Source organism: Gadus macrocephalus, chromosome 23, assembly GCF_031168955.1.
Source record: "Gadus macrocephalus chromosome 23, ASM3116895v1".
In the NCBI taxonomy this organism is placed as follows: domain Eukaryota; kingdom Metazoa; phylum Chordata; class Actinopteri; order Gadiformes; family Gadidae; genus Gadus; species Gadus macrocephalus.
The window spans coordinates 16,199,051-16,216,721 of record NC_082404.1 but is presented as its reverse complement, the minus strand read 5'-3'; the positions used below and the strand labels follow the sequence as shown (position 1 = coordinate 16,216,721).

Here is a 17,671-nt window from a genome sequence, read left to right as displayed (position 1 = left end):
CAAAGAAATAAGTAAAATAGAAAGTGCAATGTATTAAAGATCGGATCAACAGTTTCTCTGGTACCCACGTCTGGACTCCAAACCGACCTAAAGGAACTTTCTCTGGGACTCCAACACAGATTCTAGTCAATTTCTATTCTAGGCTAGGACTCTATTCTAGGACTCTAACGACGAACCAAAGGCCTTATTCTGGGACTCCAACCCAGACAGACGTCGGGACTCTAACCCAGACAGAACTCAGGCCTTTCTCTGGGACTCCAACCCGACCCAAAGGAACTCGGTCCTTTCTCTGGGACTCCAACCCAGATTCTAGGACTCTAACCCAGACAGAACTTGGGTCTCAAACCCTTATCCTTTCTCTGGTATCAAATCATGTATCTTTCTGGTAAAAATAGAAAATAAAGGGAAAGTTAAAAAGGCATTTCAGTAATATAATAGAAAAAAAGGCAAAGTTAAAAAAAAAGCTACAATGTATTTAAGAGTTAGCAGAAAGCTAAAGCAAACAAAAGTCTTCAATCTGGTTTTAAAGGTGCTCCAAGTTGGCTAGTCTTAAATCCTCAGGGAGTTTATTCCAGTTATTTGTTGCATAGTAACTAAATCCTGCTTTCCCATGTTTCCACAGCAGTTATATGATAGTCATTTGGAGATAGCGATACCCAGACCCCTTGACTCATATAGACATTCTCTGGTTAAGCCACCGACCGCAAGTTACGCTTCGGTTACAGACATGACTCATTCCGTCACTGCTCAAACTTCTTGAATCTGACGATTCTGATTGGACAATGACAGATAATATGTCCTCAACACTGAGAACTAATTTTGCTGTGATAGAATTTGTTAGAAAGAATATCCTCTTTCTCCCAGTTGGTAGTGCGTCTCCCAAATCGCCCCTATACACCATCCGCCCCTGGTTGAAAACGATAAACAAGTGAAAAAGATCCTCCTACAGTTGTGGTGCCTCTCTCCTTCTGTGCGCTTCTGATCATGTGAGTAGCCTATTTTTATTAAACAAGAATGCTTTTACTATCATTCAATCCTGCCTTGTTTGGTTCGAACCAAACCAAAAAAATCGCTGGTGCGGACCTTTTTATGAAGGTATTATTGTAGCAAAAGTCTTTAGCACCTGTAACTGCAGAATTTGAATGCGTACACCAAAGTCACAGTACATTTGAAGTCGTATATATTTATTTTGCATGTGTACTCTAAAGTAACAAATGTGTAACAGTACATTTGTAGTCGTAAAAAATAAATAATATATTTTTTATACCATTGTAAACACAAAATAGGGTCTACGAGTACGCAAATCTGTGTTACAGGTGCACAAATCCTTTTGCTACAATTATTGCAGCGCGGTTGGTGCAAAACACATTCGCACACCCGTGTTTCATAATCTGAGAACATGCCCAAAAGGTGTGCATTCGTAAACCCAAATTTGCATCAGAAGTTGCACATCTGTGAAAAATGTCCTCACAAATAAAATGATAAAGAACGCTATGTTAATTCAGCATTTTAATGAGCGAGCACAAATCCATTTTACAACTGCTCGAATCTGCTCCTGCAAGTCTCAGCTGTGGTTTTTTTTGCAGGTTGTTTTGCCCCACGTCTAGGTGGTAAATGTGTAGCAAAAGTATTCGTATCCGTAGATGCCAGATCGTCCGTGAGCGGGACAAAATAGTCCCGCCCATAATTTCCTAATCCAATGAAAATCGCCGGCAGGGTTGCATTTCTCAAATTACACTGGGACCCACCGCGTGCCAGCCATGGAGCTATAAAGATCACAGCATAGGCCTACTCAGCGCGGGATACGTTTCTTTCTGGAGAAGTGGAGAGGGCGTCCTACTGAACGGAGGTGGGTATCCTACATTATGTTAAATGAAATGACTTAGTTCCAGTGAATTCTCCCCAAAGAATTGCATTAACATTTCTGAATGTTATGGCGACCATTAAAATACATTGAAGGACATTTGCGGCATGTTAATGAAATACTTTGGGGGGAATTCACTTGAACTAAGTCATTTCATTTAACATAATGTAGGATACCCACCTCCGTTCAGTAGGACGCCCTCTCCACTTCTCCAGAAAGAAACGTATCCCGCGCCGCAGAGGGACTATTTTGTCCCGCCCACGGACGCTCTGGCATCTACGGATACGAATACTTTTGATACACATTTACCACCTAGACGTGGGGCAAAACAACCTGCAGAAAAACCCACAGCTGAGACTTGCAGGAGCAGATTCGAGCAGTTGTAAAATGGATTTGTGCTCGCTCATTAAAATGCTGAATTAACATAGCGTTCTTTATCATTTTATTTGTGAGGAAATTTTTCACCGATGTGCAACTTCTGATGCATTAGTTCAAATTTGGGTTTACGAATGCACATCTTTTCGGGCATGTTCTCAGATTATGAAACACGGGTGTGCGAATGTGTTTTGCACCAACTGCGCTGCAATAATTGTAGCAAAAGGATTTGTGCACCTGTAACACAGATTTGCGTACTCGTAGACCCTATTCTGTGTTTACATTGGTATAAAAAAACAAAACAATTTTTTTTACTACAAATGTACTGTTACACATTTGTGACTTTAGAGTACACATGCAAAATAAATATATACGACTTCAAATGTACTGTGACTTTAGTGTACGCATTCAAATTCTGCAGTTACAGGTGCTAAAGACTTTTGCTACAATAATACCTTCATACATTTTGAGCAAAGGACAATATCCCATCATCTGCCAGCAGTGGTGGCAGATGCTGAGGAGTGTATTGTCTGGAAAACAGATGTTCATCAGGAAAACTGCCCAGAGTGAGAGGGCGAGAGACAGAGAGAGAGAGCCAAGGCCAGGGCCAGAGAGAGAGTACATTGTGGAGTTACATTCGATGTTCATGAACAGTTTGTACTATGTAGTACCATATTAAGACATATTCGTAAGGTGTTAAGCCTGACATGTAGATAGCGTGTATTACAGCACTTGTTGGTACAACACTGGCTGAGTCACTACAGTGACTCTTATGTCATAGTGACAAACCGCAGCTTCCTGACTGAGAAGGTCTGGTTGCGTTCACATCCATAACTGAGAGTGCTGTGTGTGTGTGTGTGTGTGTGTGTGTGTGTGTGTGTGTGTGTGTGTGTGTGTGTGTGTGTGTGTGTGTGTGTGTGTGTGTGTGTGTGTGTGTGTGTGTGTGTGTGTGTGTGTGTGTGTGTGTGTGTGTGTGTGCGCGCGCGCAGCAGGCGTTATTCGATTACCTGGTAAACACCTATGGTAATATTCATACTGGTTTAAATAATACATTTGATAGTATTTCCCATCGTTGCTGAGCGAGAGTTTTGTTCGAAAGTTCAGTGATAGAAACAAATAAAAGCCCGGGCTATTGAAGTTTAACGGTACCACTGTCATGATGCACCTACCCGATGTCAAGAGGACCGGGCTGAATTCACTGCGGGTTTTTTACTGTCCTTCTCAACACTCTCTGATCTCACTAAAAGGCTAGCAGCACGAAACAGCATTATCGACGAGATGAGAAGAAAGTTGAATTTGCAACATTATGCAGCAAATCATTCTAAATCTGCCCATATATGGACTCGGTTTTATCTCGCTACAAAGTTGCATCTGTGGCTGCTGGTAATTCGGAGTGCTTGGCTTCAGAGGAGCCGACCACTCCCCCCTGCAGCTGCGCCGCGCCGCCTTGTTCCCCCTGCCTCTCCAGGTGTTCCTCCATCTCTCCTTGTGTGCGCTTCTGATCATGTGAGTAGCCTTTTATTAAACAAGAATGCTGACACTATTACTATTACACTGCTATTGTAGGCTACAAGTACTAAGACAACGTTAGTTTATCCATCCAGGAGTACAAAGAAAAATAGAATAGTAGGCCTACACAGGTAGAGGAATATATGATGATGCATGCAGTATGAACATTACTGACTAGTGTAGGAACTCCCAGTGGGGAGGAACACATTAAGATGGAATCAGTAGATGACTGAACATTAGCAGCAATAAGAACATCCTCCTGCAGTTGTGGTGCCTCTCTCCTTCTGTGCGCTTCTGATCATGTGAGTCGCCTTTTATTAAACAAGAATGCTATTATTATTATTATTATTATTATTATTATTATTATTCAAACCTGCCTTGTTTGGTTCGAACCAAACCAAAAAAATCGCTGGTGCGGACCTTTTGGGCTGGTGTGTATACAAACCATCGAACCCTGGTGCGGACCAAACAGCCGGTCCGAGACCACCTCTCCGGCTGGGTCTCGGCTGTTTGGTCCGCACCAGGGTTCGATTCCAAAAGAAACCACGTGCGATTCCCTTGAGATGTGAAAGCGACCGCGCTCGGTCCGACCCAGTTCTAAAAATAATATGCCTTTTTGGACGCAACAGGCTCCCATTTCTGCTTGTTTATTTATATTGTTTGATTAGTGCGGTAAATGAGAAGATCACGACACGTTATCAGACTCTGATCGTTGATTCGCTGAAAACCACGCACCTGATACTAAAAGTTGCGTTTGAAAAGGTCAGAGAGAGTTCGGAGTCAGAGCCCACTGATGCGCGTTTGAAAGTTTGGATGACAATTAATCAAGGTAAGCAGATAAAGTAGCCAAACAAATCGAATAATATATTGTCTAATACAATAGTGTACCTTGTCACTACAGACGTAGCCTTGCTTAATCAGTCTAATTGTGTGCTGAGACAGTAAAGACTTCAACTAGTTGCAAACGTTTTCTCACGTCACGTGTGTTATGAGGGCTAGGTAATTGCTAAATAAAAGGCTCATGTGCAATGACGTTTTGTTAGATGAACTTGCTGAAATATTTCAAAAGAAAAACGGATCATGGACATGGAGAGAAGAATCAAGCAGAGCTTCAGCAGGTAAGCTAGTCACATAATGATTTATGTTCAGTTGTTTGTTAGTCAAAATAAAAATGTTACACTAGCCTACCTTTTCATTAATGGGACACTGTGTAAAAATTACTCCCATCTAGTGGTACAATTGTATATTGCATTCAAACTAATAGTGCTCGCTGGTTCAAAGACTACAGTGGGCAGTATGTGCCAAGAAGCTGTGTCATGACATCCAATACTACCTCATCGAGTCATTCGAGTGATGATGAGGTTCGTTATTTCAAACAAATGTATGTATGAGTAATTACTCCTCGAGCAAGATAGTGAATTATTTCAGTCATCATTCACGCTAGCCTGGTTCTACCAGACTCTCGTACTTCACTTCATTTCATTTCATTTGTACAGAGATTTTTGGATATGGGAATAACAACTGGAGAAGGCTGTGGCACTGCGGCAACCATTTTCAGCAAGATGGACTCTGTGTTGAAAGGGCACAGTATACCTTGGCAGAATTGCATCGCTCTTTCTGTTGACAATGCCAGCGTAAATATGGGAGACAGAAACTCTATCAAATCGAGGGTGCTGAAAGAAAACCCTTCAGTGTTCATCCTAGGTTGCCCATGCCACATAGTGCACAACAATGCCTCTGCTGCTGGTGCCGTGTACAGTGAGGTAAATTGCTCAATTAGTCTAGTTATAGAAGAAGCAATTGAAGACCCAGCTCTTCAGAGAGTACCTCCTTTCCTAACTTACAATTACTAGCACTACTTAGCAGTATTTGTTTATTGTTACACTAATGTCTCTGTTGCAATGTAGGTTGAATGTTATTCTCCTTGTAAGTCGCTTTGGATAAAAGCGTCTGCTAAATGTAAATGTCATAGCATTATAATGTTAAGTTGGTATTCCATAGGAAACCTGTCCCATTTGCAGTAGCAATTCCTTCTTTCAAAAGAAAATAAATCCTTTCAGATCACAGGGTTCGATGTTGAGGACCTGGCAGTAGATGTGGGCTTTTGGTTCAAAGTTAGCACCAAACGCAAGAACATATTGGATGGTAATTCACTCATTTCATTTCTCAAGATGTAATTCATTTTTTTTTTTTCTTTAATCATTGCACTGCTTGTTTGCTGTAATCTACATTTTTCATCGTCACAGAATTCTGTACGTTTTGTGACACAAGCTACATGGAGACACTGCTGCATGTGAGCACAAGATGGCTTAGTTTGGAGATGGTGGTCAGTCGGATTCTACGTCTCTATAATGCACTATAAAGAGTTATTTTGGAAGCATCCGTAAGTATAAGCCTAGTTTTGATTTTGAAACCTATTTGATGTATCCAACTATTGTAACAAGGCATCCGTTTTTGGCTTGTCACAAGTTCACAGTGTCAAGGAATATGAGAATGTTTCAAAATTATTATTTATTTGTTTTGCTGTGCCTCTTCTTGAACTCCACAGTTGAGAAGCAAAAAAGGTGTGTCCGGGTGCGTGACTCATTCCAGGACCCAATGACGGAGATCCATCTCTTGTTCTACCAGTCGACACTGAGGCCTAAAAAAAAAAAAAAAAAGTTTGGTTCCTGTTGGTTGGCAGTTGAGGTCATGGGTAGGTAGGGAATAAATTGACAAGGCCTGATTACTTTCACACATTTCAACCTGCTATTCCAGCGGCAAGACCCTTGTGTCTATCTACTTCATGAACAAGTACATAGCACTTATTGTTGCATTTAGTTTTTTATTTGTAGTTGAACTCACAAATATATAAAACGTTATTTGTCTACCATACTATTTACGTCACTATTTTAGAGTTCCTATAGCCCTGTGCCTTGAGTAATTGTATGAATAGGGATAATTTACAAGGGGGTATATTTTTTAGGGTAATGTGTGAGATTCCGTATTTTCGCTAACCTAATTCTTCTATTTGTGTATTCAAGATCAGGTTGTTCGTCAAGAAACTCCTGTCCAAATTCCTGAAGCCAGGAGCTTTTAGAGGCGTCAATGTGGACACAGTGGACCTCAGGGATGAGGAGAGCCAATTGCCAGGTAAATATTAGGAGTCACAAAAACAATGGTTTTATATAATGTTTGCATTGTCTGCAGGTCTTCTGTTACTCTAAGCACTAAATTATCCATACATACCTTTTTCGATTCTCAGCTTGGTGTGGGCTTCACAACGAGGACAACGTTAAACCGCCTTGTGGAAGCAGATGATGTCTCCATGGACTCTTCCAGGAGCTAGCCCCAGCTAAGCTCCCTTTACATGACCCTGTGCTGGAGGTTCAAGGGTCGTGGACTTCAGACAAAAAATGGATACCACCTTGGATGATGTGCTCTACTTTGTTCATAGGTATGGATGCAACCATCTGGGCTGTAGAGTGATATTGGTTCATTCTGTTTCTGTTGCAAAGACCCTTTTCTCAAACCAGTATATCTCTGTTTAGATTCAACCATCCAACCAAGGGAGCAGGACCAGCTGAATGATGAATTCCTAGAGTTTCAAATGATGGAGGAGGAAGATATACCTGCATCCATCTGGGGGCAAGCGGTCATCAGGACAAATGAGGATGGAGTACCACAGGATGGCCCACCTATGGGTATATCTTGGAAATCTTAAGAATCGGGCAAGTGGCACTTTTAAATTCCCCAAATTATTCAAGGTGGCCCAGATTGTGTTGAGCATGCCTCACTCAAATGCGGATGCTGAGCGAACATTTTCACTGATTGGCCTAAACTAGACTGACACCAGAAACAGACTGTCCCTTGAAGGCACCCTGTCGTCAATCAGGACCATGAAAATGAGCAGCCTTGAACTTCAGATACGAACCTCCTGCAGAGGTTGTGAAGCAGGCCAAAACTGCCACTGTGGCATACAACAGGCCTAATATGTAACTTCTATGTTCTGCCTCTGCTGAGGAGTGTACACGCAGCCAGCTCTGGGGAGCTGGGGTAACTATTGTGTCCCTTTTTTGTTTTTGAAATTTCTGTCTTTATTCGAGATGCCTGTCTTTATTTTGTATTAGTGCAATCAATAAATGAATTGTACAATTTGAAAAAGCGTTTCCATTCTTTAACTTTTCGTCATAAATTAGGGTTTATACTAAGTAAACGATGACTATTTTGTAAAAAAATAAATAAATAGGGTTAGGGTTGTCAAAAATATTCACAGCTCACACTAATATTTTAGAGTCTCACTCCAGCCAAAGTCCCAAAGTTGGCAACCCTGAAAAATGTGCCGTGGCTCAACATGTAACGAAGAGGAGGCGAAATGTCTTTTGGATATTTGGGCAGACGCCAACATATAAATGTTGGAGACCACTTATAATTCGGATGCATTTAATACAAGGATGGGGGAGAAGGCGTTCGAGTGGTCCGCGGATAGCATAACATCATAAATGTTAACAATTCCCAAATTATCTTCAATATATAAAGTCAGCCAATGAGCGTGAGGAAATTTGATTTCTTTAAAAGTCTGCCTACATTTGTGTCTGTAAAGAGTGATAATTAAACCATTATCAGCTGACCCAAATCGCTCTAATGAAAGGTTTCCCTCAGCGGCTGAATGGCTCTCCTCTCCCGCCACGAGACCAGAGGTTCTGAGTCCACCGTCCCGGAGCGACCGGACCCGGAGGAGGACTTGCTGGACCCGGAGGAGGACCTGCTGGCCGCTAGCCCGCGCCCACGACGACGGAGGAGGAGGAGCATGAGTCAGCCGCCTTCATGTAGGCCTACGCATCTGTCTCTCCACAATGAAAAATGATTTAACCCTGTCCGACAAATTGACATTCAGAATAAGCGGTGCATGTCGTCCTGTCACTCATCCCAGTTTTCCCTCCACAGTGGAAGCTGATTCGACCGGGGAGGATCCACCAGTGGACGTCTGCGACTGCGTACACACACACACTTCTCCGGTGGGTTCGCCAGAAAAATCTATGTATGTGTCAACTGACCTCCATGTAATGATGATCACAGACAATAAAATAAACCGTTAAAAAAATGTATATTCCTAAGTCTGCTGGGTCTCTCATTCGGGCTTTAACCTCATGCATCAAACACAACTAGTGCACAAGGGGGGGGGGGGGGGGGGGGGCTGTCAGAGCCGGGCCCTGGTCTTCCTCAGCTGGTCCCAGTCAGAGGCTGGTCCTCCCCTGGTCTTCCTCCCCTGGTCTTCCTCCCCTGGTCTTACTCAGATGGTCTTCCTCCGCTGGCCTTCCTCCCCTGGTCTTCCTCCCCTGGTCTTCCTCAGTTGGTCCCAGTCAGAGGCTGGTCTTCCTCCGCTGGTCTTCCTCGCCTGGTCTTCCTCAGCTGGTCCTGCAGCTCCAGGTGAGCGTCACCACAGCAAGCTAAACACGGCAGCGGTCCTCGTTCATTAAATAGTACTGCTCAAGTCCAGGCAACAATATCCACTCCTTCTCAACCAAAAACATCTCAAAGGCTGGTACGCAACACATGGAGGAAGCTGTCCAACACGTCCGAATCCTGCCTCGGTCCCAGTCAGCAATGGCAGCAGGTGGTTTAGCGCGTTGGACCCTGTCCCTCATACGATCCTTGAGTGGGTCAACGGCGGCTCTAACCGGGTGGGTGGGGTCCCGAGCCGGTGTATAGGGCGGAGCCTATCAAGAGGCAGCCGAGATTCCCCCCCAGTATGAGGGAGGCTGGAGAGATTCCTGTGGTGACGTGTCGGGGGGGGGCACTGTAATGGAGCAGCCGGGTTGTAGAAAACGAATGTGAATGTGGCGTATCCCTCTCCCCTCCAGATAGCAACACCGTTCAACACAATAAAGCACATTTACACAGGATCATAGGATCACATATGATGCATCATACACGGTCAAAATGTAAATGTTATACACATAATAGGGAACAATGGAAATTGTTCCCCCAAGAGGAAGTGTGCAGAGCGCTTCAGTGCATGCTGCATTAACGAGCGTCCACTAGGGGGCAGTGTCTGATTAGAGTAACATTTTGAGTAAAGGACAATATCCCATCATAGCGGTGGTGGCAGATGCTGAGGAGTGTACTGTCTGGAAAACAGATGTTCATCAGGAAAACTGCCCAGTGGGAGTGAGAGAGTGAGAGTGCGAGAGACAGAGAGAGAGAGCCAAGGCCAGGGCCAGAGAGAGTAGATAGTGGAGTTACATTTGATGTTCATGAACAGTTTGTACTATGTAGTACCATATTAAGACATATTCGTACGGTGTTAAGCCTGACATGTAGGTAGCGTGTATTACAGCACTTGTACTGTAGCATGGTGGTTCTACATGGGTATTTATGTTCTCATCTTTCTATTACTTTTTGTATGTGCTGGCTACGTGTCGTAAGCCGAATTGCCGCTTGAGGACATTAAAGGCTTTTCAATTCAATTCAGTTCATGAGTCTCCAGACAGCGTGATGAGACGTTAGCAGAGACTGCGACCACCTGCTGCACAGATCGGCACGGACATTCAGTACATCCAGTACACAACTAAAGAAGTACACAACTACAGAACCACACGACTCAACCCACACATCTATAGAACCACACAAGTTAAATACCACTGAAACAGAAAAAGACACTAACACTATATAATCACAGAACTTCAGAACCACAAATCCCACAATCACAGCTTCTGTCCCGCCCCCAATTGTGCTTTACAACAGCCCAACAGTCTCTGTGTCTGTCCTCCTCCCTCTCTTACACACACACAGGCACACGCCCAGCCTGAGCGCGTGTGTGCGTCGTGGAGAGGCGTCCCGGGGAATACATGACTCACGTCAGAGTGACTTAACCAGAACGGCGGCCAGCAGACACTCCGATCACATCTCCCATCACAGCGCTGCACCTCACCACAGGTATGCATGCGCACCTTTATCTGGGATCTCTTGTTTTGGTCCGAGGGACCTCGTCTGTGGGATCTCTACTGAAGGTTCTCTTAGATGGGCTCCCTAGTGTAGGTTCTATGATGTAGGTCCTGTACTGTGTGTTTTCTGCGGTGTGTTCTATGACGTAGGTTCTATGCCGTGGGTTTTCTGCTTTAGGTTCTATGATGTAGGTTCTATACTGTGTGTTTTCTGCGGTGTGTTCTATGCTGTAGGTTCTATACTGTGTGTTCTATGCTGTAGGTTCTATGATGTATGTTCTCTGCTGTAGGTTATATGATGTAGGTTCTATACTGTGTGTTCTATGCTGTAGGTTCTATGATGTATGTTCTCTGCTGTAGGTTCTATGATGTAGGTTCTATACTGTTTGTTTTCTGCTGTAGGTTCTATGATGTAGGTTCGATACTGTTTGGTTTCTGCTGTACGTTCTATGTGCTTTAGTGATCTAGATGTCTTGTGGTCTAGTGAGTTCTCATGCAGCGAGGGAACAGACTTCCAGTGTGCAACATTGTTCCACTTCTACTCAAGGATATAACAAGGTTTACAAAGACATATACAGAGTTAGAAAGTTCTGCATCCCATTCATTTAGCTGATGCATTCAACCATGAAGGTACAACCCAGAAACCGCATGAATCATGAGCGTGCAGAGAATTCATCAAATAAGCAAACAGCTTCAAGTGCTACAGTACTATTCAAAGTTCAGTTTACTCACAGGGATATAAGTGTTTATTCCGGAGGAAAAGGCCAGCTAAACTCTTTCAGCACGCGACCCAAAAGTGAAATCTGGTGTCTACCTTGAACCTTATTTTATAATAGTGCATCATGAACTGCAAAAACATCTTAGTTTATCAGTTGATATGTTTCTTACCACTTGATGATAACAGATTTGCACTTTGAACTTGAAATATGAAAACATAGAAGGTAACAGAAGGCAACACGCTCAGCCAGCAGCAAATTCAGCCAGCTACACACTCGACACAAAGAAACAGCAGTCACACGAAACAAACAAACGCCATCAAACAAACACCTGCTGACTCACTTTTCCACCATCAAAACACAACCTTTTCAAAGTCTCTTCTTTGCCCAAGAAAAAGTTTTTTGTCCCAATAATGAGAATAGCTTTGTTCGGATGTCTGTACAATTTGTAGCTCTTAACTTCTCATTACGGAGAACCTCCCCTCATAAAACACAGGTTTCCTTTTCCTGTTCCTTGATATGTATAATCTAATCTCAATAAAAAGGGGTCCGTGACCTGTTTTGGCTCCCGACCCACAGTTTGGGGAACACTGCTGGCTGACATATGGATATATGTTGAGTTTTGAATATATATTCAAAACAATTGCAATCCAGACTTTGTAATTAAGTAAGGAATAAACCACAGTATAGAAAATAATGTAGTTGTACATTGTTTCCCATAACGGGACATCCTGTAGTGGTTTATTCCGCTTATACCACAGAAACCAACAATGTTTACAAATAACTAAGTAACTCATCTATAAAGTTATAGGCTATAACCTTAAATCTGCTGAAGTGAAAATCTCCTTCCATCGGTGCTTTGAGCATATTGTTTTCGGGTTGGAAAGGAAACATTTGGGTGATTCTTGTATTTAACGGTTTTATTGTTGGATTTGTAGAGAATGAGAAACTGTTGAGAAGGCAGATGTGTCCCATGTTGAAAAATATTCAAACCCTTTGAACACTAGGACGACCAAACAGTATTAAGTAGGTATTCAAGTTTTAACCGAACAGTCAAAGTCCTGGTCTAAACGGTTTTATGATAATGATGAAATGATTAAGGTAATAATAATCCCATTCGTATTCAATGACGTAACCAAGGTGAATCATCATGATTCCACCTGACAGCCAGATGTTTTCTGGATTGTAAGGTTACAACCCCTTCACACATGATTTGGCCGTCACAGATTATTAACCAGCAGCTGCTACAAATGGGGAACATAGGACCCTTTTTGGGAAAAGCGGGGAACCTATGTTCCCCAGTCTCATACAAAGAGGGGAACATAGGACCCGGGGAACATAGACACGCTCCCCTACACATCTAGTTAGCATCCAGTAGCTGGTTAGCAGCCAGCAGTTACCATACAGCAACTAGCACACACTAGCTAGTTAGCATACAGCAGCGAGTATACAGCGGCTAGCATTCATTTTTTTATTTTTTTATTATTTATTTCGCCATGTACACAGGTACTAGGAATTCTTTCTCTGCTTTTGACCCATCCGGGTAGCCGGTGAACACATACACACACAGAGGTCCACACACATGGGGGCACTCACATGGGGGCACTCACATGGGGGCACACCGGCACCACCGGAGCAGTGGGCTGCCGCGGTGCAGCGCCCGGGGAGCAGGGGGGGGTTTCAGATGCCTTGCTCAAGGGCACCTCATCCGTGGATTTTCTCAGGATTCGAACTGGCCACCCTCCAGTTACCAGTCCAACTCCTTCACCAGTATGCCACGGATGCCCCTCATCATCCAGCACACCGCAGCTAGCAACAGTAGCAAGTTAGCCTATAGCCGCTAGCTAGCATATGTTTGACAGTCTGGTGTTCCCAGAGAGGTAGTAGTCAGTGGTCTACCTCTCAGGCCTGCTGACGGAGTAACCATGCAAGGAAAGGAATTCTTCAAACTGCAGCCAAAAAACCGTGCATGTTGGAATCTAGCGTCAACACATCTCCCTACAAACTGCATCAGCTGAAACTGCACTATACCTTTGTCGCAAACACCTCCTCAAGGTCTTCCAGGAGCTCCTCTAGAGGAGGTAGCAAACAGCAGTTAGCAAACAGCAACCAGCAAACAGTAGCTAGTAAGCATACAGCAGATAGCATTCATCAGCCAGAACACGGCAGCTACCTACAGTAGCTAGTTAGCCTCCAGCCACTAGCTAGCATACGTCTGACAATGAAACTACTAACCAGCTGAAACTGCACTATCCCCCTGTCACAAACACCTCCTCAAGGGCTCCCAGGAGCCCCTCTAGGGGCGGTCCTGAACTCTCCCCTCTAGAGGGGGTCGTGACTAGTGTTGGCTCATTCGTGTGCGAACCGGTTCGAATGAACGAGTCTTTAGGACGAACGAAACGAACCGGTTCGTTTCTCTCGTTCGTCTCGTTCACCATTCGATTCACCGGAAACTCAACTGAACGAACGAACGAGTTTCCGGTAGCACTCCTCCCAGCTCAGTCGAAACTCGACTGAGCTGGGAGGAGTCGTTCGCGAATCGTTTGTTCGTTCAGCCTGGTTTCCGGTAGCGTTAAATCGCATCATGGAATGCACGCCATTGCACTGAGTCAGTCAGACTCAGTGGAGTTAGTGCTACCGGAAACTCGACTGAACGAACGATTCGCGAACGACTCCTCTTGGCGAACTGAATCACGCGAACTGGGTCACGGAAACGAATCATTAAATCCACCACTAGTCGTGACCTCTACTCACCTGCTCATCGTTCCCTCACAGACCACCAGGATGGGGGAGGATGACTACCAGGTCTTCCCCGACGACCACAACGGCAGCTTCAACGACAGCTACGACTACTACGACTACGAGCAGCACTCGGTGTGCGACAAGGCGTCGGTGCGCTCCTTCGCCGCCGTCTTCCTGCCGCTGGTGTACGGCCTGACGCTGGTGCTGGGCCTGGCGGGGAACTCCCTGGTGGTGCTGGTCTACAGCGGGCGCGGCGGGGGCCACCTGCGCACCCTGACCGACGTCTGCCTCCTCAACCTGGCCGCCGCCGACCTCCTGCTGCTCGTCACGCTGCCCCTCTGGGCGGCCGCCGCCGCCACCCAGGGCTGGTACCTGGGCGCGGCGCTGTGCAAGCTCACCGCCTACCTGTACAGCGCCACCTTCAGCTGCAGCATGTTCCTGCTGGCCTTCATCAGCGCCGACCGCTACCTGGCCGTGGCCCAGCCCGCGGCCGCCCGGCGGTGCGCGGGGGGCTGCCGGGGCCGGGTGCTGGTCAGCGTGGGGGTGTGGGCGTCGGCGTGCGTCCTGGGTCTCCCCGACCTGCTGTTCTCCCACGTCAGGCCGGCGTCCCACGGCGGGCTGGCCTGCGTCACGGTCCTGCCCCGCGGCATGACCCGGCGCGCCATGGTGGCGCTGGAGCTGCTGGAGGTGGGGCTGCGCTTCCTGCTGCCGCTCGGCGTCATGGGGGTCTGCTACGGCCTGGTGTGGCGCGCGCTGAGCCGCGCGGCCGGACTCAGGCGGGACAGGAAGTGGCGTGCGCTGCGCGTCCTGTTGGCCGTGGTGCTGGTCTTCCTGCTGACCCAGCTGCCCTACAACGTGGTGAAGCTGACCCGCGCGCTGGACTCCGCCTACGCCCTCATCACGGAGTGCGAGGTCAGCAAGTCGCTGGACCGCGCCATGCAGGTGACCGAGAGCCTGGCCCTCAGCCACGCCTGCATCAACCCCCTCCTCTACGCCTTCGTGGGCTCCGCCTTCAGGGCCCGCGTGCTGAGGGCGGCCAAGGATCTGAGCGAGCGGCTGGGGCGTCGCGGGGCCCGCCGCCGGCAGGAGCCAGCGGTGGAGATGTCGCTGCGCGGGCCAGATCAGACGCACTCTCACTCGGGGTCGGATCTGGAGGACACGAGCACCTTCACCATCTAACCATCTGCTCTGTATATATGTACTCTATACATCTTCACCGTCTTAGAAAGTACTAGATCTACTGTGCTTCAGGTATGAATCGGGTCCATCCGTATGAATTAGCAGTACAGAAACACCTGGTTCAGTATACACAGCTTAATCTTCTTTGTTGCAATTACCTTCACCATCTTAGAGCCTGCTAGATATGTCTGTAAATCTCACCATCTTGCTAGCTACTCAAGCGGTACAGTACATGATCAACACCGGTCAACTTTGGTGGTAGGTTTCGTTATGTGTTGTAAGCGGACATGTTGGGAAGGTCATTCCGAGGCCCGGGGACCGGACACGTCGGGAAGGTCATCCCTCGGCGAGGAGAGCGGGCATGTTGGGAGGGAATATTGCACAGCCAGGAGACCGGATATGTTCGGAGAGTCATCCCAGGACTAAGGAGACCAGACATGTTGGAAAGATCATAGCACAGCAAAACACTGTTCCTCTCTTCCTGCTCTGCCCTATCCCATCCTGTCTGCACCACTAACCTCCTCCCAAGGTGATTAACTCTGAATGGAAGTATTCAGCCATCCCACATCACAGCCAGGTGGCTAGTCTGAGGAAACACCAGCTTCCTCTATACAGGGTCAGGGTTTGTTTTGACTGGACTCTTCCCAGATGCTCAAAGAAATGACAGAATGCTGATCAGGTATCTGGTGGAGATGATAACAGGAAGGAACGTTGTAGAGACATGTTTCCTTCGCAGTCAGGGCCCTCGTATACAGTTCCCAGCCTCTACGCCAGAACTACAGCAAACTCATCGTTTCAGCTGTTCCCTGGTGATCCGAGACATGTCAGTGTTTAACTCTCCATCTATTTTACTCATTCTTATTCTGTTAATTCTTCTGAGACGTCCACATTTTTGATGCTGTTTGCATGTGTATTAATATTAAAAATAACTAATATATCGAATGGTTCTGCTCCTTGGGGCTACCATGTCATGAGTCTGTCTTTTCAGCCCCTCTCAGCCTCCTAACGTGACTGGAAGCAGGACCCCTCTTCTGGGCTCCTTCTCAACGCTCCAAGCTCTGGGTCTGTGTACGTTCTCTCAAGGGGTTAGTGGTCCTACAATGTGGTCTGTGGTACTCTAGAGGAGACTAGAGACTAGAGGACTTCACAGACCACATTAGAGGACCCCTAAACTGAAACCCTCTCTAGAGTCTAGACTAGACTCTAGAGAGGGTTTCAGTTTAGGGGTCCTCTAATGTGGTCTGAAGTCCTCTAGTCTAGAGGGGGTTTAAGGTTAGGGGTCGTATAACGTGGTCTGTGAAGTCCTCTAGAGGGTTTAAAGTTAGGGGTCCTCTTATTTGGACGCTGAAGTCCTTTGAGGCTGGAGCAGGGCTTACATTTTCAACAAATAAACGTAACTGGAATGTAAGAGTAGATGTCTCCAGTGTTGTTGGCGTCTCCAGAATTGTTGACCTCACTCGGTGGGAAAAACCGCATTCCTTCCGCGAGGAAGCCGTTGGTTTTGTTACAGATGGGAAAAAACCACCAGGAAGGCCATTATGTGCATTCCACCCCCCAACCCTCCCCCTCTTCTGGGAACGCCGGGTGGAAAGACTGTCTAATACTGGGAAGAGGACCTAGGGGGGACACACCCATCCATCAATTAAGGCCCAATCCCATTTCCACCCCTTACCCTTACCCCTCCCCCTTGTTTTGAAGGGGGAAGGGGAAAGGGGTAGAAATGGGATTGGGCCTTAATCTTCAAGGCTGGAGGGTCCCAGCTAAACAGCCGGAGAACGCTGTGATGGTTGTAGAGTTGGTGGTGGTCAAAATGTACAGAAACAAGCAAAAACTATCGTACACATTATCACATGGAAATGAATGAAGTCTTAATTAGGATGCGTTTGACATGATATGATCATCCTATTCAAAATCCCACACTTCCCTTATTATTTTATGCAGTCAGTGCTTCTGTGTTATGATTACTCGTGTTCATACAACAGACCAGATTCGTGACTGACAAGATGATGAAATAAATGATTGATGTTCCCTGATCACGCAACGGACCAGCGAAGGAGGAGGAAGGACCTTGAAGAGGATCAGACGGTAGGAAAAATTATTGGCAAAACAATTTTACGTTTCCAAGAAAGGGGAAGCAGCAAAGAGTTTCAAAGTTCCTGATGAATAATGCCTAAAGAATGTCCTTAACAGTAAGTGATGTATGGATGAGGTGACAGATGAGTTCCAACATGTACTAACTTTTCTACTATCTCATGAACTCTGGAGACAATAAATCGGAAAAGTATTTTCAGTTAAGGCGTTTCCCTTCCAAGGAACTCAACGACAACAAAAACACAGTTTTGCTTTGTGTCTAATCTTTC

General features: G+C 45.9%; 1 protein-coding gene and 2 long non-coding RNA genes across 4 annotated transcripts; all 3 read left to right on the top strand.

Moving 5' to 3' along the window:
• The first annotated feature begins 849 nt into the window (after window positions 1-849).
• Window positions 850-8,835, top strand: LOC132452735 (uncharacterized). Of its 2 annotated transcripts, none has more exons than XR_009524477.1 (3): window positions 850-986; window positions 8,390-8,556; window positions 8,675-8,835. It is a non-coding gene; the product is annotated as an uncharacterized LOC132452735 (long non-coding RNA). The 2 variants fall into 2 exon arrangements; XR_009524478.1 differs by lacking the exon at window positions 850-986 and adding an exon at window positions 3,654-3,745.
• Window positions 4,499-7,869, top strand: LOC132452736 (uncharacterized). Its single transcript, XR_009524479.1, has 10 exons — window positions 4,499-4,577; window positions 4,792-4,866; window positions 5,030-5,109; window positions 5,245-5,511; window positions 5,809-5,893; window positions 5,995-6,131; window positions 6,297-6,443; window positions 6,772-6,880; window positions 6,993-7,184; window positions 7,279-7,869. It is a non-coding gene; the product is annotated as an uncharacterized LOC132452736 (long non-coding RNA).
• Window positions 8,836-10,152: 1,317 nt separating the features above from the next.
• On the top strand, window positions 10,153-16,253 carry ackr4b (atypical chemokine receptor 4b). The gene is made up of 2 exons (XM_060045106.1): window positions 10,153-10,666; window positions 14,166-16,253. Exon 2 carries the CDS (start codon window positions 14,175-14,177, stop codon window positions 15,309-15,311), a length of 1,137 nt encoding a protein of 378 aa, XP_059901089.1. The 5' UTR covers window positions 10,153-10,666; window positions 14,166-14,174; the 3' UTR covers window positions 15,312-16,253.
• Window positions 16,254-17,671: the final 1,418 nt, after the last annotated feature.

What these genes read in the sequence shown, in the direction of transcription:
- ackr4b (XM_060045106.1), top strand. Translation starts at nt 14,175, where the DNA reads ATGGGGGAGGATGACTACCAGGTCTTCCCCGACGACCACAACGGCAGC.